At 45.7% G+C, this 22,544-nt stretch overlaps 3 protein-coding genes across 4 annotated transcripts in view; 2 read left to right on the forward strand and 1 right to left on the reverse strand.

Annotated features, from left to right (window-relative positions):
- WDR33 (WD repeat domain 33) overlaps positions 1-15,632 on the forward strand; it is a 77,137-nt gene extending 61,505 nt beyond the window's left edge. Inside the window, exons 18-23 of the mRNA XM_064165258.1 lie at positions 5,686-5,788; positions 6,064-6,526; positions 10,053-10,219; positions 10,350-10,442; positions 11,196-11,381; positions 14,312-15,632. Coding sequence (XP_064021328.1) covers positions 5,686-5,788; positions 6,064-6,526; positions 10,053-10,219; positions 10,350-10,442; positions 11,196-11,381; positions 14,312-14,544 — 1,245 coding nt within the window. The 3' untranslated portion in view covers positions 14,545-15,632. The remainder of the gene's footprint in view (positions 1-5,685; positions 5,789-6,063; positions 6,527-10,052; positions 10,220-10,349; positions 10,443-11,195; positions 11,382-14,311) is intronic.
- On the reverse strand, positions 8,704-19,303 carry SFT2D3 (SFT2 domain containing 3). Its single transcript, XM_064165263.1, has 3 exons — positions 17,990-19,303; positions 14,984-15,201; positions 8,704-10,419 (listed from the first exon to the last, which is right to left on the reverse strand). Exon 1 carries the CDS (start codon positions 19,206-19,208, stop codon positions 18,501-18,503), a length of 708 nt encoding a protein of 235 aa, XP_064021333.1. The 5' UTR covers positions 19,209-19,303; the 3' UTR covers positions 8,704-10,419; positions 14,984-15,201; positions 17,990-18,500.
- An 8-nt stretch (positions 19,304-19,311) lies between these two features.
- LIMS2 (LIM zinc finger domain containing 2) overlaps positions 19,312-22,544 on the forward strand; it is a 46,781-nt gene continuing 43,548 nt past the window's right edge. The window contains exon 1 of one of the 2 annotated variants that reach the window (XM_064165261.1): positions 19,312-19,590. Coding sequence is in view for 1 of the 2 variants with exons in the window: in XM_064165260.1 (XP_064021330.1) it covers positions 21,622-21,632 (11 nt within the window). In the remaining variant the exon portion in view is untranslated. Of the gene's footprint in view, positions 19,591-21,448; positions 21,633-22,544 lie in introns of those variants that run through there. The other variant, XM_064165260.1, reaches the window with a different exon arrangement.

Raw genomic sequence — 22,544 nt, forward strand, 5'->3', positions numbered from 1 at the left:
AAATGCTATTGACAAGATTTCAAAAGCACCAAAGTTGAAGCAGACAAGAGTTGGTCCCACCACAGCTGAACTTAAACTGGCATGGTGGTTTTCATTGCTGTTCCAGGGAGACTCACTTTTCAGCTTGGAGAGTAATTCCCAGGCTTGTGTGTGTAAAGGTTTCTGTGTGTGTACATGTGTGTAGGACTGTCCCTGTCTGAGCCTGCTGTTGGCACTGGTCAGAGTTCAGTAAGCTGCTTTTGATGGATGGTTGTTTTTAATGAGCTCTGCTATTATGAAGTCTGTTACAGGTATTAAAAAAATACGAAGCAAGGTATTTTTGGCCCTTTTTTTTCATTACTTGTGCAGCTTTTATCTAGTAATGTCTTCTAAAAATGAATAGTTGTATAGTTCATAATATCAGTGTTTGCTCCAGTTTCATAGTATTGTCCTGGATAAAGCACTGGCTGGACAGGAGGGCCCAGAGAGCAGTTCAATCCAGTTGGTGGACAAGTACTAGTGGTGTTCATCAGGGGTCTGTGTTGGGCCCACTTCCTTTTAACATCTTTATTTGCCACCTTCATTCAGGCATAGAGAGTTCATCAGTAAGTTTGCAGGTGACACCAAGTTAGGTGGCAGTGTTGATTTGAATGAGGGTAGAGAGTCTCTGCAGAGGGACTTGGATGGGTTTGATCAATGTATCAACATTAATGGGATGAGTTTCAACAAGGCCAAATGCCAGGTCCTGCACTTAGGTCACAACAACCCCAAGCAACGCTGCAGGCTTGAGGCAGTGTGGCTGGAGAGCTGCCTGGCAGAAAGGGGTCTGGAGGCTGTAATAGTCAGGAGCCAGAACCAGAACCAGCAGTGTGTCCAGGTGGACAAGAATGCCAGTGGCATCCTGGCTTGTATTGAAAATGCTGTGGCCAGCAGGAGCAGAGAGGTGATTGTCCTCTTGGACTTGGCTTTGGTGATGCCACACCTCAAGCACTGTGCTCAGCCTTGGGCACCTCAATACAAGAGAGATGTGGAGGTGCTGGAGCAGGTCCAGAGGAGGGCAACAAAGCTGGGGAAGTGCCTGGAGAATAAATCTTAAGAGGAGCAACTGAGGGAGCTGGGGGTGGTTGGTTTGAAAAAGAGGAGGCTGAGGGCAGACCTCATTGCTGTCTACAGCTACCTGAAGGGACACTGTGGAGAGGCTGCTGCTGGGCTCTTCTCACAGGTAATTTGAGACAGAACAAGGGGGAATGGTCTCAAGATGAGACTGGGGCTTAGATTAGAAGTCAGGAAAAAGTTTTTCATGAAGAGAGTGGTCAGGGACTGGAATGAGCTGCCCAGGTTGGTGGTTGAGTCACTGACCCTGGATGTGTTTAAGGGTTGCTTGGATGTGGTGCTTAGGGATATGGCTTAAGGTGAATCTCAGAGAGTAGGGTTCTAGGTTGGACTTGGTGATCCTGAGGGGCTTTTCCAACCTGCATGTTTCTGTGATTCTCTGATCATAGAATGCTTTCGGTTGGAAGGGACATTTAAAGGTCATCTAGTCCTGTGGTGAACATATTTAACTAGATCAGGTTGCTCAGACCCCTGTCCAACCTGACCTCCAGTGTTTCTAGGGGTGGGGCTTCAGTCATTTGTCTCAGCAACCTGGGCCAGTGTTTCATCAGCCTCGTTGTAAAAAAACCCTCTTCATTGTATCTCATCTAAGTCTTAGTCTAAAGCAATCACTCCTTGTCCTGTCACAACAGGCCTTGCTTAAAAAGATTGTGCTCACCTTTCTTATAGGCCCCTTTTTAAGTATTGAAAGACACAGTAAGGTCTCCCTGAAGCCTCATCTTCTCTGGGCTAAGCAGCCCTACCTCTCTCAGCCTTTCCTTTTAAAAGAGGTGCTCCAGCCCTGGGGTTAATTTGTGTGGCCCTTCTCTGGACCTGTCCCAGCAGGTTAATGTCCTTTGGCTAAGGACTCCGGAGATGGATGCAGTACTTCAGGTGAGGTCTCACCAGAACAGAGAGACAGAGTCCCCTTTCTCAACCTTGCCATGTGCCTTTGGATGCAGCCCAGGATAGAGTTTCCTGTCTGGGCTACGTGTGCATACTGCTGGCTCATGTCCAGCTTCTCATCCAACAGCACCCTCAAGTCCTCATCTACAAGGCTGCTCTTAATCACATAAATCCTCAGCCTGTATTGATACTATGGATTGCCCTGACCCAGGTGCAGGACCTTGTGCTTGGCCTTGTTGAAGCTAATGAGGTTCCCAGGTTTTGCATCTTTGTGATATGAATATGAGAGTAGTTCCTATTTAGAAAGGCCCTCTCTGTGAGTCGTCTGAAACAACAGCTCTTAGCTTGGCTTTGTTCTGAATTTGCAGGAGAAGGATGTCAAACTTGTACAAGTTACACCTTCCTTTTCATCAGGAGTACTGTATCTTAGCTGCATTATGGGGGACTTGTGACAGTAATCCTAAACATTGATACCTGTTTGCAAAGGTTAATCCACCATAGGAGGTACCACTATGACCTGCAGCTGCCCTGCATTGGAAAGCAGCTGTGTGGGTGAGATGGTACATCTGAACATGAGACCTGCTACCTTCTGCAAATGCCAAGTGGAATAGAGAGACCTGTTCATGAGAATGGAATTGCCAGAGCTGTGATTGCCAAAACTGTACTCTGAAGATAGGCATCTTAGTATTCAAATGCAGATGGGCAATCAGAATATTCCCAAGCTAGCAGTAGTACTTTGGAGCTTTTTTGCTGTTGCTAATTTAGATTGGATCTTCTCGCATTCCTCTGAGATAGATGTGTTGAATTTCATCTCACTGGTTGAGCAGGGTACAAACACCTCAGGACAAGTCTCTTGTCTGCACAGAGACAAGCTTCAGGAGCTTGTGCAGTATGTTAGAAGGAACATGTTTTCTTAGCAGTGCATACAAAGAAGCCCTTCCCCCTCCAGTGCATAGTTTCAGTGACTGCAGATGGCTGTCAGGAATAGCTGTGCCATTTGCATATGTAGGTCAGGTTCACCAGTACCATGGAGCAGTTGTCCCCTGCTGCACCAGCTTCCCTGCCTCATGCAGAACGCTGGCCCACACTGGGGGATCTTCAAGCCAGCAGTGGAGGTGGTGTGAGGTGCTCCAGAAGTACCTGCCTCAGGTGCATTTATAACTTTTAGTACCATGACTCCTGAGCTGTACATATTTGCTTTTCAGCTTCAAGCCCCACTTTGGGGCCTGGAGTATGTTTTTGAAATGAAAAGCATGAGAATGTAGTGTTATGGCTCTGTCTTCCTATCTTGAACACCTGAGTTGTTTGAAACAGAGATTTTTACTAAACACTAAGGAAACTCATTAAATGATTGCTAAAAACTGCTGTTTTGGTTACAGAGTAGTGGCATAAATTAAAGAAGCCAGATGGAGTTCATTTTAAGTAAGCATACACTAAATACATGAGAAATCACAGAACTCCAGCTAGGTTTTGGTCAAGAAAGGCAGCAGCACTGTGACAGCTGAATCTAACCTAGTCAGGGAAGTTGTTTTCTGGGCTGAAGCCAACATTCAGACACTAGGAAAGGTTTGGGGTTCTTTAATATAAAATTATCTTGGATTTTTAGGTTTTAGAATAGGCTTTGGAATAGACTTTTTATTTTGCCCTCTTTTTAAGCCCTTAGTGCAAATGTGATGTTTGAGCTATACATTTGTGTGCTTTTTGTGTGTTTCCCCTATATTGCAGTTAATAGACATGTTTAATTCAAGACCTTCATTTCAAGATAGGATGGGGAAAACACACAAATGGATTTACTGCTTCTCTGCAACCAGGAAAAAATAGTCATAGAATTGTCAGGGCTGGAAGGGACCTCAAGGATCATCTAGCTCCAACCCCCCTGCCATGGGCAGGGACACTTCACACTATAGATCAGGTTGCTCAGAGCCCCATCCAGTCCAGCCTTAAAAACTTTCAGAGCTGGGACTTCCATCACCTCCCTGGACAACCTGTTTCAGTGTCTCACCACCATCATGGTGAAGAACTTCTTCCTAACATCCAATCTGAATCTACCCACTTCTAGGTTTGCTCCATTCCCCTTAGTCCTGTCACTGTTTGACATCCTAAGAAGTCCCTCACCAGCTTTCTTGCAGGCCTCCTTAATATACTGAAGGCCACAAAAAAAGGCAGTGTTTTAAATATAGAGGATGAAAACTGATTCATGAACAGACAAAGCAACTGTAATTATGAATACAATGCTAATGATGGAGTAGAAGTTTAAAAGTCTTGGCAAATTACCCACAGTCTGAAGGGTTTTTTGCAAGCCATATGAAGGCTGAGTCTAAATCTTACACACTGGACATGTCTAGGAAAAAAATGTTATGTGTTTAGGATTTTGTGGTCTGAGCTTTGGTGGGATTTGTTTTCGTTTTGGTGATGTTAGAATAAGTTGCAACTTTCAACTCTCTCTGGTTGACAGTGATAGGTTTTCATCGTGGGATCTTCTTGTTACAATGTAAATTATCTGTGTGCCCCCCCGGTAGTTCCAGTCAAGTACACACCCTAAATCATGCCTCTGGTTGGCCTTTGCTGTTTAAAGGCAGAAGTGGACAGTGCAACTGCATTATTTCCCTACCACTGTTAATGTAGTTGGCTCACTGTAAACATGGTAGAATCATAGAACAGAAGCACAGAATCAGTCAGGGTTGGAAGGGACCACAAGGATCATCTAGTTCCAACATACCTGCCATGGGAAGGGACACCCTACCCTAGAGCAGGACTTGCAAAACTCTTCCGTGGTCTGTGATAGCAGCTGAATTTAAAGAATATTGGTTTAACCTTTAAAATTCACCCCAAAACCAGAGAAAACAACAAAGGAGCTACACATACTTCAAATTTTCCCCTTTGAGACAGTATAATTGACAAAAACCTCTGCTCACTGCTGTTTCTGCTTCAGAAAAGCAGGTGACTGCAGCAACTGCAGCCGTCCCTGGAGCTGTTCAAGGCAAGATTGGACGTGGCACTTGGTGCCATGGTCTAGCCTTGAGCTCTGTGGTAAAGGGTTGGACTTGATGATCTGTGAAGTCTCTTCCAACCCTGATAATACTGTGAACCCTCTCCCTGTTTGATAACCCATGAACTTCTTGCTTAGCCAAGTATTAGCATTTTCTTTTGATCCCACAGTTGGAATTAAGAAACATAAACTTTGGCAGCACGTTAAAAATTAAATGAATGTATTTCCATGTTAGCAGCTTACAAAGGTTTTATAGGAGAGGTTGTCTTATTGTGTCCCTCCCCAACCCCAGTCCCATCATTCTTGATTGTTGTTGGGTTGTTTAGGGGGAGAAGGTTTGTTCATTTCCAAACTGTGCAACTCTTGAACTGCATACAAATCAGCACCTGATAGATTTCAAACAAATATACAGTTTCATCATCAGAGAGCTAGAATAGAAACTTCATCATCTTTGGTTGTTACAAGTGAAATAGCAGTCCTTGAAATGATGTTTACTCTGAAATGATGTGTTTCTCAGGCAGTGACTGAAAAGCTTAACTGCTTTGATTCTGGACAAAAATAAGCTGAAACCATTGGAAAATGAACTCTTTTCTATTGTAAGACCTGTGCAGATGCAGCCTTTATGCAAAGAATATCGTTTTGCCCCTTTGCAAAATGCATTAAAGCAAAACTACTCAGACAGGAGAATTCATATGGCTTTTCTTATTGTATGCTCACAGGATGGACAGAACCCAGGTCCTCCACCACTGATACCAGGACTGGGGCAGCAGGGAGGACAAGGTCGTCTTGGCCCTCACAACCAAGGACCTGGGCTTAATAAAGGTAATTAAATATGTTCTTCTGTGATTAATTCTCCTAAGAGAGGCCAGGGCAGTGCAGTGCAGTGCCTCTAGAGAGAAAAGGTTACATAGCAGAGCACAGGGTCTTGGCTGAGAGGAAAGCGGCTGTAGACTCGGGCTGGAATAGAGAGTTTTCCCCAAAAGAAGTATTTAATGTGAAGTGTGTGCAGTGTGCTTTGTAGAACTGTACAAACTTAGAGCATCCTAGAGCACTTTCAGAAAACATTACAGAAATCTGCTATGATTTTTTCCCTCAAGGTGACTCCCGTGGTCCACCAAACCATCACATGGGCCCTCTCTCAGATAGAAGGCATGACCAGAACAGTGGTGGTCCTGACCATGGGCCCGAGAGAGGGTTGTTTCGAGGTGGCCAGGAGTGGGGTGATGGTAGAGACAGCAGGGGCATGCCAGATAGACGAGGACCTCACCCAGATTTCCATGATGACTTTGATCGACCAGATGACTTCCGCGACGACTTCCATCCAGATAAGAGATTTGGCCATCGGTTACGGGAATTTGAGGGGAGAGGAGGCCCGCCATTGCAAGATGACAAGTGGAGACGAGGTGGACCTGGGCCTCCCTTTCCTCCTGATCACAGGGAATTTGAAGGAGGGGGTTCAAACCGTGGGCCTCCTGGTGCTTGGGAAGGACGGCGACCGTCGGATGATAGATATCCGCGGGATCCTGAGGAAGCACGGTTCCGAGGAAGACGAGATGAGAGGTAAGAACACATCTCCTCTTTTCTTTTTTCTCTTAAAGGGTAAATGGAGGGAAGTCTTTCTTCCTGGTTTCCTTTTCATTAAGGAGTCTATCTGTTTCAGATTTATAAACTGGAAACCAATAAGGAAATGAAAACTCTTAAAATACCTGAGTATAGAGTCCATAAAAACCATTCAGTAATTGAAGAAAACTTGAAAGTGGTCATTGCACACAGCAGCTTCCGTGTCTTTAAACAGTAAGTAAGGAGAAGGGAGGAAATGTGTAGAGAAGATCCAGTCACACAGGATGAAGACTTGAGACCATTTTGATGAAAACTGAGAGGAAACCTGAAGGTTAAAGTGACAAACATTTGAATGCTAAAAGTGGATTTTGAGACTGTCTCCAGTCACAGTCTGCAGCATGACTGTAGAGACTGTAGAATGAGATGCAGTATGCTTGTGAGGAGCAGGAACAGTGATCCTACTATCAAACACGAGGGGCAGAGCTACAGCATCTGTTGGACTATTGAGACTATTCTCTCCTGGTTTTGCTTGTAGAAATTTTATTTCTCTTTCTGACTTACTTCTTAATGCCAAGCAGCAAACTCAGACACAATCTAATTGACAGCAATGTCCATGTCATTGCTCTCAATTTCCAAATCAATCACAGAAGGATGAATTTGCTTTTAGTTACCAATGTAAATATGGAGGAATTATGCTAAATCAGCAAGATTAATTGTCATTGAAATTGCTCCAGACTTTTGCTAGTTTTAACTGATTTAAATTTGGCCTCCAAGGTCTAAGCCTCTCACTGACCACCAACTCCACATGTATAAGAGTGTGTACTTGTACAAATATCTTGTGGTCTCCACATAATGTGAATTTTGTGTGTTTTAGTTGCCTTTTTAATAATTTTCTTACATTCCTTGCATCTATACAGCTCTTCTTTTAGCTATTTTCTACCTAGCTCTGTAAAGATGTACCTTCCTTTTGTGTGAAGAGTATGAAAAGAAATGAACAGTAACTAAAATAAGGTAACAATTAAAGGGGTTTCAATGTCAAAACAGAGAGAGAATCCAAACTGAATGGTCTGCATTACAGCATTCTGAAACAGCAGACAACACTTTTAAAGTGCAGTAGTTTTTCAGGTCTTACATTGGAACTGCTTGGGAACTGGAAAAGATTTTATGATGATCCTGATTTCTAAAAGGGTTTCAGGAAGTGGATTCAAGAATTTTTAACCTGTAAGTCTGACTTCTGAACTAAGAAGATTCAGAGTACAAGTGTTTGTACAGAGTTTGTTTTAAGAGGAATCAGCATAGGGCTGCAGAAGGCTGATTGTGCTTGCAGATGTAATGAACTCTATAAAGGTGAATTAGGTGCCATTTACTGCAGGTGAGCTCAAAATCCCAACCAATCCTTTACCTGATTGGGTTTGGATTTTAGATTGTAACTGGTTTGATCATGAGAGGGAAGTGTGTGTATGTGTGTTTCTAATTTCCCATCCTTTTCATCCCTGTCCTGTTCTTACTCTACCTGTGCATATCAACATGATGCTTCTACTGCAGAGACCTGCCTCTTCCAGCCTGCTAATCTGCAATGTGTAGTTCTGTACATAAGGTCCTAGACCTCAAGGAAGAAGATGTGAGAGCAGTCAAACAGGAACTGAGCCCTATGCAAGGCAGGCTTTACAGGTGACCGATACGAAAAAGCGGAGGATATAAACACAACGTTAGGAGCTGTGGTTATGTCAGGCATAGGTGTGGTAGATGAAAAAGACTAAAGTGTCTGTGCCCTTGTTTGGAAGCAACAGGCAAGGCCCTGTTCCTGCTAGCCATAGGACCCTGTGTTGCAAATCCTGGTAATTTACAAGCTAAGCAGAATCACACCATGTCAGTATTAAAATTGGGAGGCTCTCTAAAGAACATCCAGAGGACTGTGCTGTCTCAAGGCTAACCAATATTGCTATGTGGTTATTGAACCATTTGTACTGAAACTGTTCAGTTTGTTTCCCCAAATCATCAAGGTTAATGTGAAATGGTTCTCTGTCCATACACAGCACTCCCTCCATCCACTGTTGTACCTGTACAGGCACAGCAGTCTCCTCTCTGTATTGTGTTTGTTTTCTGGGAGGTGGAGACAGACCTATTGTTTATAATTAAAAACAAAAAAAAACCAACAACAAAAAAAAAAACAAATGTAAAAGTTTAAAAAATATTGTATTGTGTTATGACTACTGTTAAAATATTTAAATTTGTAATTAAAAGGTTAATGTTGTTAAAATTCTAAATAAAAGTATCTAAAGTTTTGCTTGTAATAGGATGCACTGTGTCGTTAATGAGCTGGGGAAGGGGATGCTGCACAAAGCCAACACCACCTGAACGTTATAGTGGTGACAGTGTGGAACTGGGAAGAGAGGGGAGGTGGGGGCTACCACTGTGAATGGGCACAGGCTGCTCTGCATTATCTGTGCTGTCACTGAAGGGTGGGTAGTATCAGCAGCAGGAGATGGCACTTTTGAGAACTCCTAAACCAGTGTGCCTGCACCGTCTAAACATCTCACCTGTGCCTGCACAGAAATGGGCTGTAAACTGAGGCAGTGGTGGCAGCTGGCACTAGTGCTACTTGTGGAGTTCAGTAATGCCCAGAACATGCATGCACTTTTACCAGCACTCTGAGTGATCAACTGGTTAACATAAAATCCAAAACTACCAGCAGCCATCCACCTGAAATGGCACTGACACTTCATTAAGAACTGTTCTTTCTGAAGATCTGCTAGAACCCCAGTGTGATACTGGAGGAGCTATTCTCATTTCAGATGAGATGCAGAATCAAATCATATAAAATTACTGAAGATGCTGTGGTACTTACTAGAAGGAAATTGTCAACTTTAGTGCCATAACTACATTTTGCAAAACAAAAGTGTTCATTATTGCAGTGGGACAAACTGCTCTTCAGGTTGTAAAATGCCACTGTGCATGCTGTTCAACAGTCATCCTCCTTACAGAGCCAAATGCTGTCTAGCTTATGTGCTAAAATTGTAAACTTGTAGGAACTGAACCAAGAAAGAATGTTCTAGCAAAAGAATCTCAAATCACATAAGAGTGAGATGCTGGAATGTATTAATTGTGTTACTTCAGTTCACTTTTGGCACTAAAATGGAGGGGAAGAAAGTAAAACCACCACAGTTAAGGGAAATTCACTTAATACTTTGCCTTACCTTCTACCTGTCATCACTCACAGATTGGTTTTCCCTTTGCTTTTCATTAAGTGAACACAGTATATAGGACAGTACTTTCCCCATGTAAATATGCCCAACATAATCAACAGCAGGAAATATGAGGGGAAACAGTAAATACAAATCAATGAAGTGCTCCAGGGCAGAAACTGAGCACTTCTCCACCTACAAGTCCTATTTGATTACCTGTGTGATAATAGCATTAAGTAAAACAGATCAGAAGTGACTTGATTACTAAACTGAAGCTGACTCAAATTTATCAGTCTAAATTCTGCCTAAAAACCACTTCTGTACCATGTTCTTTGTTGTAGCTTCAGAAGAGGAGGACCCTCGAGACATGAGGGCCGGGGACCAAGGGGGAGAGATGGCTTTCCTGGCCCGGAAGATTTTGGGCCAGATGATGCTTTTGACCCTCCAGAGGAAAACTCGAGAGGAAGGGACCATGGTGTTCGGGGACGAGGTCGTGGCTCTCTTAGGGGTGAGTGAAACGTTCTTCCATACTCAAATGCAAGGATAAGGAAGCAAAACCATCTCTTAGGCAAATAACAGTGCTTTCATGAATGCAATGTTTCTTCTGACTCCTGTCCACTGCATCTCTCACTGCTCAGGAGGCCGGAAGGGTTTACTTCCTACTCCAGATGAACTTCCACGATTTGAAGGAGGGCGGAAACCAGAATCCTGGGATGGAAACAGAGATCCAGGTAAAAAAATCGGTGAGGGTTAGGGTTTAGGCAATAGACTGGACTTTTACAACATAACCACTTTTTTTTGTAATCATCTCTTTTTCCTGTACCTCATGTCCTCATTACCAGTCTTTAGACCTCAACATTCTGCATACTTCATTTTTGCCCTAAACTGGCACCATGTGCAGGTGTCTCGCTCAACAAAAAATGATTGCATCCTCCAAGTCTTGATGCTAAATTGAATTCTTCTGCAGCCCACAGCTGCCTGTTGTCCTCATTTTTGGATGACTGAAGCATATTTCATTGGTTGTTTTGAGATGTGCATAAATGCCAACAGTAACCTTTCTCTTGGATGGCATTTTCTCTGTTTGCAAAAACCATGTTTTCAGCTACAGTGTCTGACAGCTTTTACTGGCATTTGTATTTGTGTTACTAATGGCAACCTTCTATGGGGCAAAAATGACTTTTAGAATGTTGTGGAAAAAATGAGCACAAATGACACATGAATAAAGATGTGAATGTCTCCAAAATATATGAAAATACTTTATACTGAAAACAACACTTCAGATGTGTCACTTCTTTCCTGTCATTCTTGCAGCTAGTGTTTGATGGCCTGGTAGGAGCAAGGGAGGGAAGCTTTATGCAATTTTAACTTAAAATTGGATGCCAAATAGTGGGGAAAGTGGGTAAAATTGAGACTGCCTCCAAAAATGAGGAGTAACAATCAGATGAACATTACTTATTATCCTGTTTTTCTCCCTTCATGCACAGGTCCTCGACCAGATCACCCTCCTCATGACGGGCATTCTCCAGCTAACAGAGAACGTTCTTCTTCGCTCCAGGGCATGGACATGGCCTCTCTGCCACCACGTAAACGTCCCTGGCATGATGGACCAGGGACTTCTGACCACAGAGAAATGGATGCTCCAGGTGGACCTCCAGAGGAGAGAAGCAAAGGTAAAAACCAACTTGTACTGAGACCCTTACATAACACCAGCACATTTTTCAACAGTAGGCTTATCTAGAGTTCCCTATCTATTCAGAGAGGGTAAAACTGAACTAGGAAATATTTGCTCTTACCAGCTGTGAAGCTGAAGAACAGTTTTATAGGAATATAAGCACAGAGGGATATTCTGGGAGATGAAGTACAGATCTTCTCTGTGGTATAACATAATCCTCTTTGTTATTACCTTTTTCAAAAGCAATTAGTTTTTGGCTCCCTCTTACTCCAACTGGAGTAAATCTTAATAGTCTTTTTATCTCTAATGTTCAGAATAGTTACTTATTCCCGTTTGCACTAGTATCTTTAACTCATCTTCTCAGCCTTCCTTCTTGATGAACCCTGAGACTTAATGAACCCTGACTTCTTTAAAGACTTGCCTTAAGTATTCTCTACTTTAAAGAGTGTAAGCATCTACAATCAGAGCAGAAGTCCATAAAGCACAGCAGCTTGTCTGCCAGTAAGCAGGTACCCAGGAAAGACTGTTAAGCACACTCTAAATCTGTAGTGATGTCCCTGAAATGTTCTCTAAACCCATAAAAGATCTGTAGTCCAGTAACTTGTCAACATACTCTGTTTGCTTAATGGCTTCTGACATTGCTATTGTCTGCTCCTCTAATTAAGAATGATGTAAACTTTTTACATCCACAATATTCAGAGAGCTCTAAAACTTAACTATGCTTTAAAAAAAAGGAAAATGTTTTTCTTAAAGCTATTGTTCATTTATTCCATTTGACTTCTTGTGTTTTAATGGCAACAGTTAAAAGTTGATCCCTGTTACTTCTGAGTGCCACCTCTGCACTGAAATCTGCCATTTCCAATCCAAACTAGTTCTTTGAGTAAGAGCTCTGATCAGTTCAATTGTTTTTTCTGGGAATCTGTTCTCTGTCTTTTCCTTATCCTTAATACTCTCTATATACTATTTTAATTTGTCCTTTTGCAAACTAAATGAGGTAACCAGGGATTGCACATATTATTTCAAATGTGGTTTAACCATGGATTTCTACAGTTCACTTGGGTTTGTTGTCTCCATTCTTTCCTGATGTCCCTCTTTAAGTACTTGATATTCACATGGAGCGGTCATGCAGCTCACTACTGTAACCCACAGTACCTTGCTGGGTTCAGAGCCCAGCAACAGAACAAGGGGACACAGTCTCAAGTTGTGCCAGGAGAGGTCTAGGCTGGATGTTAGGAGGAAGTTGTTGGCAGAGAGAGTGATTGGCATTGGAATGGGCTGCCCAGGGAGGTGGTGGAGTCTCCATCCCTGGAGGTATTGAAGCAAAGTCTGGATGAGGCACTTAGTGCCATGGTCTGGTTGTTTGGCTAGGGCTGGGTGCTAGGTTGGACTGGATGAGCTTGGAGGTCTCTCCAGCCTGGTTGATTCTATGATTCTATTACTGCTTATGCCATTTCCACAATCAGCCTTGCACCAGTTTTAGACCCAGTTCTTATAAATGGATTGCAGTTGTCTTCTTAATGTTGTCTTCCTTTAAAGAAGTACCCATATTGACTGCCCACTGTTAGGCTGTGATCTGTGACAGAGATCCTTCTTAATTGTTTCCAAATGCTGAGTTGCCAGCCTGAGTTGAATTTTCCATGTTTAGACCTCTACTGTAGTTTTGTCTTTGCCACTTAATTTTAATCTACTCCTCTTACTGTTGCCCTGAAGCAATCAGAGATTTATTTGTATGCCAGTCCTTCTCTGCATGGATTGTATTTCCAGTGTTGTATTAACAGCAGGTTTTATTATTTGCTCACAGATGTTTTAAACAGAGCTGCTGGTAAACTCCTCTTCTAACAGTACTCTTCTGTTCAAAACTGTATGTTCATGTTTTTCATTTGCCCAGCACCTTATCAAATCTGTAAGGATTCCTTCTCCAGTTGTAGTAATAATTTGTGATAACCCTTACTGGATTCTTTACTGAGGTCAAACCAGCTGTTAATTACCACACTTCTTGTGTCCAGACAACTCATTGATGTACAAAAGCAAGTTTAGAACAGTGGTGGAAAGCCTGATAAACAAAAATCATGAACAGCACTTGTTTCATATACAGGCTTCATCACCTTCACTTGTGTTGATAAAGTCATTTGAAGATTAAAACTTCATGGAACATGGAACTTCTTGGTTTCTATTTTACACAGAACCAAGCAGAGTCAACCAAAGTACTACTTTTGCTGAAGTGGAGCAAAAATGCTCTACTTTAGCTGTAGCATGTGCCCATAAAACACTGATTTGGATTTTTTTCCCCTTTCCCTTCTCTCTTTTTCAAAATACTACTTTTTATTTGGAGCTGATGACTTTGGAGTTGATTATTTTTTATCTCGGTACCAAAAAGATTGTGAGATTGTGAGAAATAGAAAATCCTGTTCCTGGCAGTAAAAGCTGTTCCAGTTGATGCTCCTGATTAGTTGTAAAGCAGAGCACTTTTTCCTTTGTTTTGAGACAAAACTGGAGCAAACCAGTAATGTTACTCAATGTCATCACCACCAACCTCAACTGATCCATCACTGCAGTATTTTTATGTAGGGGGAAAAAAAGGTAGCATTTTGCAGTGAAAGTATTACAGAGAATCAGGAGGTGTTAACTGTAAGGACTGGGTTTGCCTGGTAGTTTTGAGAACATCATAACTATTACTGATGTGATTCTGTGTTTGTATCAGATAGAATCTTCTTTAATTCCCAAGGAACTGCCCGATTGCTGTCCACCTTCCAGACCATAACAGAAACACTAACTCTGTGTAAGAGAAGTCATACAGAACTCCAAGTCTCAACTACACTTGGTCTGTGAATGCTTGTACTACAGAAGAACTAGACAAATATACAGTGTTTCTGAGGAGAAGCATGGCTTAGATTTCAGCACCAGTAACTGACTGTGCTTTGGTTTTAGGACGAGGAAATTCAGGACCTTCACAGAGAGCGCCAAAATCCGGGCGGTCTAGTTCTTCAGATGGAGACCATCACGATGGATTCCACAGGGATGAAGCTTTTGGTGGAGGCCCTGCAGGAGGCAATAACCCTTCCCGAGGAGGAAGAAGTGGAAGCAATTGGGGAAGAGGAAATAACATGAACTCTGGTCAATCAAGAAGAGGAGCTTCTAGGGGTGGTGGAAGAGGCCGATAGAAGAGGCTTTGACTGGGTCACACCCAGTCCATGCTGGACAATATTTAAACGAACTCCTATCCTGGACTCATTAAGTAACCCTGCAGCATCACAACCCTGGATTCTTAAGTGGGATAAGTGAATGTGCATTTGTTTCTAACAGGGGCCTCTTCCTAGACCAGTCAACTGCTACTAGATGCAACATTGCAGCAGTTGTTTTGTTCTCTCCACCCTTTTTCCTCACGTTTTTACCTACTTTGTTTTGTGAAGAGCTGGAATTTTTTTTTAAGTGTTGTGAGACATGGAGCACCTCCAGAGATTTCAGTTCACCTCCCGACAGAAACTTGTTTCTATATATGTACAGTTTGTCAGAAGAGTTATGTTGTTTTTGTATGAATACAGAATGGAATTTGCTCAAAAATTAACAAAAAATCATCAGAGTTTGTGATTCTTTACTCACCTGTTACTAGAAAGAGGGTTGTGTATCAGATGAAGCAACAGAGCTACCTCCTGAAATCTCAGCCGTTTCAAATACTAAGAGTTGATTCCTAGGGCTTTTTGCTTTGTTTTATCGTATGTGGAGAACAGTCATTTTCACCTTTAGCCACAGCTGCCTACAGCTGACAAGTGGTGCTGATGTTAAAATTCCAAAGCACAGGAACTCACTAGTCTACCATCCTGAAAGAGAAAAACGTGGAACACCATTTAGATCAAGTTGTCATAGACAGTGAGTTATATAACCTGGCCTGCTAGCAAATCAAAGCAAATATCCTCTCCTAAGTTTCACCTGGGAAACTCATATATTTGTGTTCAAAACAGCATCTGTTTCTGGAAACTGAGGAAGAAGGAAGCTTAGCAGTTTAATTAATATGGATGCATATGTGTTACAATGGCTGTAGGATGCATTGCTTACAGACTTAGGTGTTCAGTAGTCTGGTGCACTCAAATGCTTAAGTACAAACCTCTATAGTCGTTCACTTTCATCTTAACATTTTTAAAGTATCTTTTTCTTTAGGTGATTGTTTCCTAGTTTTACCAGGGGAGGGAAATGAGGAGAAGGGCTTATTCCCATCCTACATTTCATTAATAAAGCTTTCTACCAACCATCAGTTTCTGTTTTCCCCATAAGTCATTCATATTAATCATCTCCCATCACTGGGTTATCAAAAGGCTCCTTTAGTATCTAATGCCTCCATGGAAATGTTATCACTTAAGTACATATTCTAAAGCCAGCTCTCAGGAAGGTCCTGCATTAAGGGGTATAATGAAGAATGTCACTACCAGGCTTCTGACTCCCCCCCCACCCAGCCTTGACTTTCATGTTACAACTTTCAGGATAATATGGCAATGGAGTTCTGGAGCTGATGAAGCCATTGCAACCACACTGCAATACACAGCATCTGTTTTATCTGACTTCTCATGAAGTCAAATTTACTGAAGAGTAGATTAAATCCTGAGGACTTATCATTTAAGAAGGTCAATGCATAGATGCTTAACTGTTGTTCTCTTGGTTCAGTCACAAGAAGGATTTTTTCTCAAGTTTTTAATTAGTAGTGTATAAAATCGCATTTGAAAATTATAGTAATTGATAATTGGCCCATAAAATCCTTGTCTTGTGGCTCTAGAGACAGAATGGTCTTGAAGGATAGCAAAGAGATGCACCTGCTGTGACAGTTTCTTCACTAAGGGAAGAAAATCTGCTCTTTGATCTGAAGAAGGGCTTTGGTTGCATTTGATGCCTGTGGGAGTTAGGATCTGTTGTGAAGTTTTAGTGGTATATACTAATACTTAAGATTTACTCACTAGCACAGGAGAAGGCTTGCTTTTCCACCACTCCTGCTTTTTTGGCTTTTATATATATATATATTAACAAGGTCTGTATTTTTAAGGGGCTGAAAGTGACTTTTGCCTAGTAGTTAGAATATGTGATTTAGAGGATGAGCTTTAGTCCTTAAGTAAATCACAACCCTGTACCAAAACAAGTTATAGTGTACCTAAGAATAGTTAATACAGCATTCTCTGTCTAGACAAGAGGAGGGAGTATGCTAGTTTTCCTCTGAGGGCAGTTTAACTCCTTAAACCAGGGGTACTTGGTGTTAGGTAATATCCTTTTATCAAGGGACAGCTTTTTAAAGGTTTTGAAATATTCCACAATCACAGAACACACACAAGGAGCCATAAGCAAATTCCATCATTAGCTAGCTTTTGTATAAAATCTTAAAAGTAACAGCACAGCAGGAGACAGAAGAACCTTCCCAGTTCAAACTGTGACCTATTATGACTGGAAACTTGATAGAATTGCTTAGTGGAAATAGACTTCTGTACTCTCTTCAGGTCAAGTTTTTTTACTAGTGCTCAACCTGCTAATTTAGAGCTCCACCAAGTCTAAGATTTATTGAATTTGATACTGCTGTTAGGCATACAATTAATTTTCTGTAGTAGAGTTTAGAAGTTGTAAACATTAGAGAATGAATTTAATGCTATTCAGAGGGCACAGATCTACCCTTTTAAGGAAGAAGAAAGAAAGTGAGCATTAGTGGAATGTCTATACTGCCATTTGGTACACACACTTTTATTAAAGCAAGCTTATGCACATTTAAGTACTCCCATTTAATGACATCCCTTTCATTGGGAGCAAGTATTAAGTGAATATGCTGAATCCTAAGATGAGTATTGCGGTGTCTGGCTTCAGTCTATATACGAGGCACATACAGTCAAGTGAGATACTCAGCAGGTGAGGCCTGGTAGTGCCATTTGTCTGCAGCTGTTCAGTGCAGTACGCAGCCCAAACTGAAGTACCAAGCTCTCAGCCAGGGACTGTCAGCCCCAATTCAGCACCTTCCCGGGGCTGCTTAGTTTCTGCATTGAAACAGCTGTGCTAACTGAAACAAAGTCTAATTACTAGCAAATCTCTTTTTGAAGGTCATGCTGCCACATGTGAGCAGTTCCTGTCTAAACTGAGAGGAAAAAAGACCAAACCCCATGCACACACAAAAATTTCCAACAGCTGAATCTACCCCTTCTAAAACCCATGTGTTTGCCACCTTATAGCAGCTGTATGGCACCAATACTTGCAAAGGCTCATGCTCTTAAGGTTATCAGCTTTCATCCTGCCATTCATGTGCAAGCCTACCCTTGAGAGTATTTGTAACGCCAGGAAAAAGTTTTGTTTCACTTACTGGACAGCGTTTTAAAGAGTTTTCAGAGAGAAGTGCTGGTTAGTGGACACGATTTTCATACCCATCACGGTGACTAAAGTTATGTGTTCACTGTGCAGGGTCAGCTCAAAACTGAGTTAGCAACAGCTGACTATTTTTGAACCTTTACCCTCACACTTGATCAGGTATGGCTCAATTGTCTCTGTGTTTCAACACTCAGTCCTACGCATCTCAGCCGTAAAATATTTGCTTTTCATGTAACGGGCAAGTCAATAATTACATTTCATCAGCTCCGGAATCTCACTCACGTTTTGAAGTAGGCTGCAGGAACCACATGGTCCTATACTGGAGGTAGGAAAGAGGGGTGCTGCCAGCTCGTACCCAGTGCTGGAGAGACTCCAGACCGGGGCTATCGAGCTGACTTCGCAGTAAGGCAAAATCCCGTGCTCGGGACGGCTGGGCAAGCTGATACCAACACCGTTACATCTCAACACGGCAACACCAGTTTAGAGTCACCAGTGCCGTTGGCGGGTGCCAGCTGCTGCTTTTCTTTATCGAGAACTGGCGAGGAAAACTCAGCAGGAACGCGGAGCAGGTGAACAGAAGCGGCGTCCAACGGCACCATCCTCATCCCGGTCTCGGACAGGTGTCTTCGTGCCCTGCGTGAGTCTCTCGGTTCTCCTGTCCGAGTCCCAACGGGCTGCGGCTGCTCCTCCCGCGGTGGCGCAGGGCTCACCCCGGCAGCTCTCTGTCGCGGCGGTAACGCCGTGGGACTCACCCCGGCAGCGTTTTGCCGTGGAGGCGGCAACGGCACAGAGATCACACAGGCAGCGCTTTGCCACGGCGGCGCAGCGCGGCGCTGAGGAGGCCGCCGAGGCGGCGCAGGCCGGAGGCACCCCCAGGCAGGGCGGCCAGGAGCGCGGTGGCAGCAGCTCCCAGCTGCACGGCAGCGCCCAGCGCCGTCAGGAGGGTGCTACGCAGCCCCAGCGCCGCGTAAAGGGTGCCACCAAGGGCGCCGAGGTACAGGAGGAAGCCGTGGCTGGGCTCACGCAGCAGACGGGCGGGCCCCCGCAGCAGGGCAGCGGCGCCCAGAGCGCAGAGCGAGCCGAGGGACCAGAGCAGCGCGAACTTGCGGGCGCGGAGCAGCAGCAGCGGCGCGTACAGCGCAGCGAGGCCGAAACACAGAGCGGCTAGGAGCAGGCACAGCCCGCTCCCGGCCAGCCGCTGCCAGCGCGACAGTCCGGGCAAGCAAGGGTCCGCCTCGGTCGCCCACGGCCAGCCTGAGCCTGAGCCTGAGCCCGAGCCCGCGCCCGAACTCGAGCCAGCCGCCACGGAGAGGGAGCCGCGGCCCGGTGGGAAGGGGTTCAGCGTCCCTAGCCAGGCCCCCAGGCCGCCAGCGCCGCTCCCTGTGTCCTGTTGCGAGCAGCTGGCAGGCGGCGACGCAGGGGCTGCGCTGGAACTGCCGGCGGCGGCGGCGGCTTTCGACTGCGCGAGGTACTCCTGCAGCTGCCGGCCCAGGTCCGCCATAGCGGGGCCGAGGCTGCCGCCGGACGCTACACCGCCCGCCCCGCCGCCATCTTGCGCGCAGCTGCATCCGGGTCACCGCCCAGCTGCGGCCGCCCGCCCCGTGTGCGGCGGCGCCTGCGCGACGCGCCCGAGGCCCCGGCGCGCTGCCAGTGCTGCCGCGGGCTCCGTGTGTCACGCATGGTTGCTGCTTTTTCGTCTCTTCGCTGCCTGAAAACCAAACTTGGGCGACCGAAGGATCAGGGAACTCGTCCGGGAGAAGCGAGGGCAGCTTAGCCGCGCTCTGTCACTGTCGGAGGCAGATGCTGCTTCAGCTGCTACTAATGCGGCAACCGAAAGAGCCTGGGAGCAGCGAGCAGTAGCGGTTTCAGCAGCAAGAAAGAAGGTGGTGTCATACCCGTAATGTAGATGGGCAAAAGCAGGATGCTACTGGAGCTTGATAGAGCTCACAGATAGCCTTATGTGATGTAGGAGAAGGCATAAAAGGATTGCCTGCGGTCACAGCCCAGGGAGGCCTGTGCCATCTCCCGACCCCCTTGGGAGTCTTACACATTCAATCCCTGCTTCTCTGAAAGAAGGCTGTGAGAGGAGAGGTGTTGCATGCTAGCACCCGGAATGATTACAGCAGGAGGGAACAGAGGTGCAGAAAGTAAGAGTCTGTTCGTTGCTGTGTGGTCAGACCAATTCATCAATTTGTTGGCTTTTTATTAAGACTACCTCCTACCCTTAATCAAGCGCTAACCTAAAATAAGAACACCTAACTCGTTCTTCACCATAATTTAAGCAGTAAAAAAAACCCCAAATACTAATGTAGTATCCATGACTCTAAACATTTACCACAGGGCTGAAAAAAAAAAGGTTTGGAGACCCAAGAAACAGAGGAAGAGTTTCCATGCTCAGTCCCAAGCTTGCAACAGTATCTGTGCCCAGGTGGCCAAGAGAGCCAGTGGCATCCTGGCCTGCATCAGGAATGGTGTGGTCAGCAGGAGCAGGGAGGTCATTCTGCCCCTGTACTCTGCACTGGTTAGACCACACCTGGAGTACTGTGTTCAGTTCTGGGCCCCCCAGTTTAGGAGGGACATTGAGATGCTTGAGTGTGTCCAGAGAAGGGCGACGAGGCTGGGGAGAGGCCTTGAGCACAGCCCTACGAGGAGAGGCTGAGGGAGCTGGGATTGGTTAGCCTGGAGAAGAGGAGGCTCAGGGGTGACCTTATTGCTGTCTGCAACTACCTGAAGGGAGGTTGTGGCCAGGAGGAGGTTGCTCTCTTCTCTCAGGTGGCCAGCACCAGAACAAGAGGACACAGCCTCACGCTGCGCCAGGGGAGATTTAGGCTGGAGGTGAGGAGAAAGTTCTTCACTGAGAGAGTCATTGGACACTGGAATGGGCTGCCCGGGGAGGTGGTGGAGTCGCCGTCCCTGGAGCTGTTCAAGGCAGGATTGGACGTGGCACTTGGTGCCATGGTCTGGCCTTGAGCTCTGTGGTAAAGGGTTGGACTTGATGATCTATGAGGTCTCTTCCCACCTTGGTGATACTGTGATACTGTAGCAATGGTGAATCACATCATACTGGGCCACCTTAGAAGATGCAAATAAAGTTCAAACCCAGTTTTGGATAGAGCTTCCTATCCTATTTGCTGGATCACTTGATACCTTGATGCCTGTTAGATAACATAAAATTGTGCTCAGGACAAAGTTTGGTCATTGCCAAGATGGGATTAGATGTTACTGAAAACATTGAGGTTGGAAAGTTCCTCTTTAGGGTGAGCCCTCTTCCTGTTGGCAGCAAAGGATGCCATCTACCCGCTTTGTGGAAGACAGCCCTCGGGAGGCGTCTTCTTCTGCGCTGAGGTTAAAACTCACTGCCACGTTTGTTTGCCCTCGCCTTGGGGACATGCACTGGGGGTATCAGCCTGTCGCAGCAGGCAGGAAACGCGGTAGTTTATTTGTCCACAGGGAAAAACGTTGCATCAGGGAGGTGCATATCAGATATAACAGCTTCGTGATGAAACCGCACCGACAGCGTCTGCCTTCCTCCTCACGGGAGAAGCTGCCTAAGCGTTAACTCTCCGCTGGGGAGAAGCTGCCTAAGTGTTGACTCCCCGGTGGGGAGAAGCGGCTCCTGGGCAGCCGTGCGCCGGGGCCTGCCGAGACCCTGCAGGCGGGTGTGAGGCAAAGCCGTTCCACAGCCTCTTTACTCAAATTTTCCCTTTATAGGAAAAGTATGCGCGGGGCCGGGGGGGCTGCCCTGAGTCACCGGGGGCCGCGGCTCCCGCCCACGCCCAGGGGGCCCGGGACGCCGTCGGGCCGGGGCGTGGTTTGTAGTGCCCGCCGGGGCTGGAGGCGCTGCGCTGAGGCGAGGCGGCTGTCCCGTCTCGCAGCCCCTACGCCGTAGCCCAGAGCCGCCCGGGGGTGCCGCCATGACGGGCAGGTAAGGCTAGGGAACGCAGCCCGGCAGGGGAGGCCCGGAGAGCCCGGCTGCCGGGCGGGGGGTGCCAGTCCCGCGTCCTGAGCCTGATGTGCTGTTTCTGCCCTTCCCTGCGCCTGTGGCAGGCGATGGAGGGTCGGGAACAGCTCTTGTGTGCGCTGGGTAGAAAGGCGGTGCGCCCGGTGGGAAGCGGTGGAGGGGGAGGTTCAGGCGAAGCGGGGCACGCTGCGGCCAGGGAGGCCGGCGCCGCACCAGCGCCGCGACATGGTACAGTCGAGTGCCTGACTTCGTGGAAGAGCAGGGCTCCGGCCGCTCCGCTTGCCTTACTCCTACACGGGCATGCCGCGCCGGGTGATGGGAAGACCAGGAACAGAGGAGCAGTTGTGGATCTGAGTAGTGTCTGCCTGGGCGTCCCGCAGCCGGGTGCTGCGGCTCGGACGCTGACAGCCCCCTCCCGCTGTGCCTCACAGGTCGGGGCCCTTCGGACTTATAGGACACTGCCTTTGCCCACACGTTAAGTCTCTATTTAGGGCTCACCTTGGAGTTACATGTTCAGAGAGCTGTTTAAATCTGGACCTTGGTTATCCTCCTAGCGCCGTCCGACTCTGGAAAACTGTAAAGTCCACTAATTGACACATGGGAACGACAAAAGAGTGGGGAAAGCATTCACGGGCATCTTAAGAGGGTTTGCACAAACACTTGTGTCGCCAGTCACTTCGTTTTTCCATCTGTGAAATAAAGCCCCAGGCATTATTATCTTGCAGCTGCAAAGCATGAAGAAGCAAGATTAAAATTATTGGGGTCACTTTTGCTTTTGATAGCCACCCTCTTGAATTCTGTTACCATTGCTGTTATCCTGAAGCATTGCTCTTCCTGACTGGGAATGCTGAAATGGAGCCATGATAGTCTGTATAT

Source organism: Pogoniulus pusillus, chromosome 26, assembly GCF_015220805.1.
Source record: "Pogoniulus pusillus isolate bPogPus1 chromosome 26, bPogPus1.pri, whole genome shotgun sequence".
Lineage (NCBI taxonomy): Eukaryota > Metazoa > Chordata > Aves > Piciformes > Lybiidae > Pogoniulus > Pogoniulus pusillus.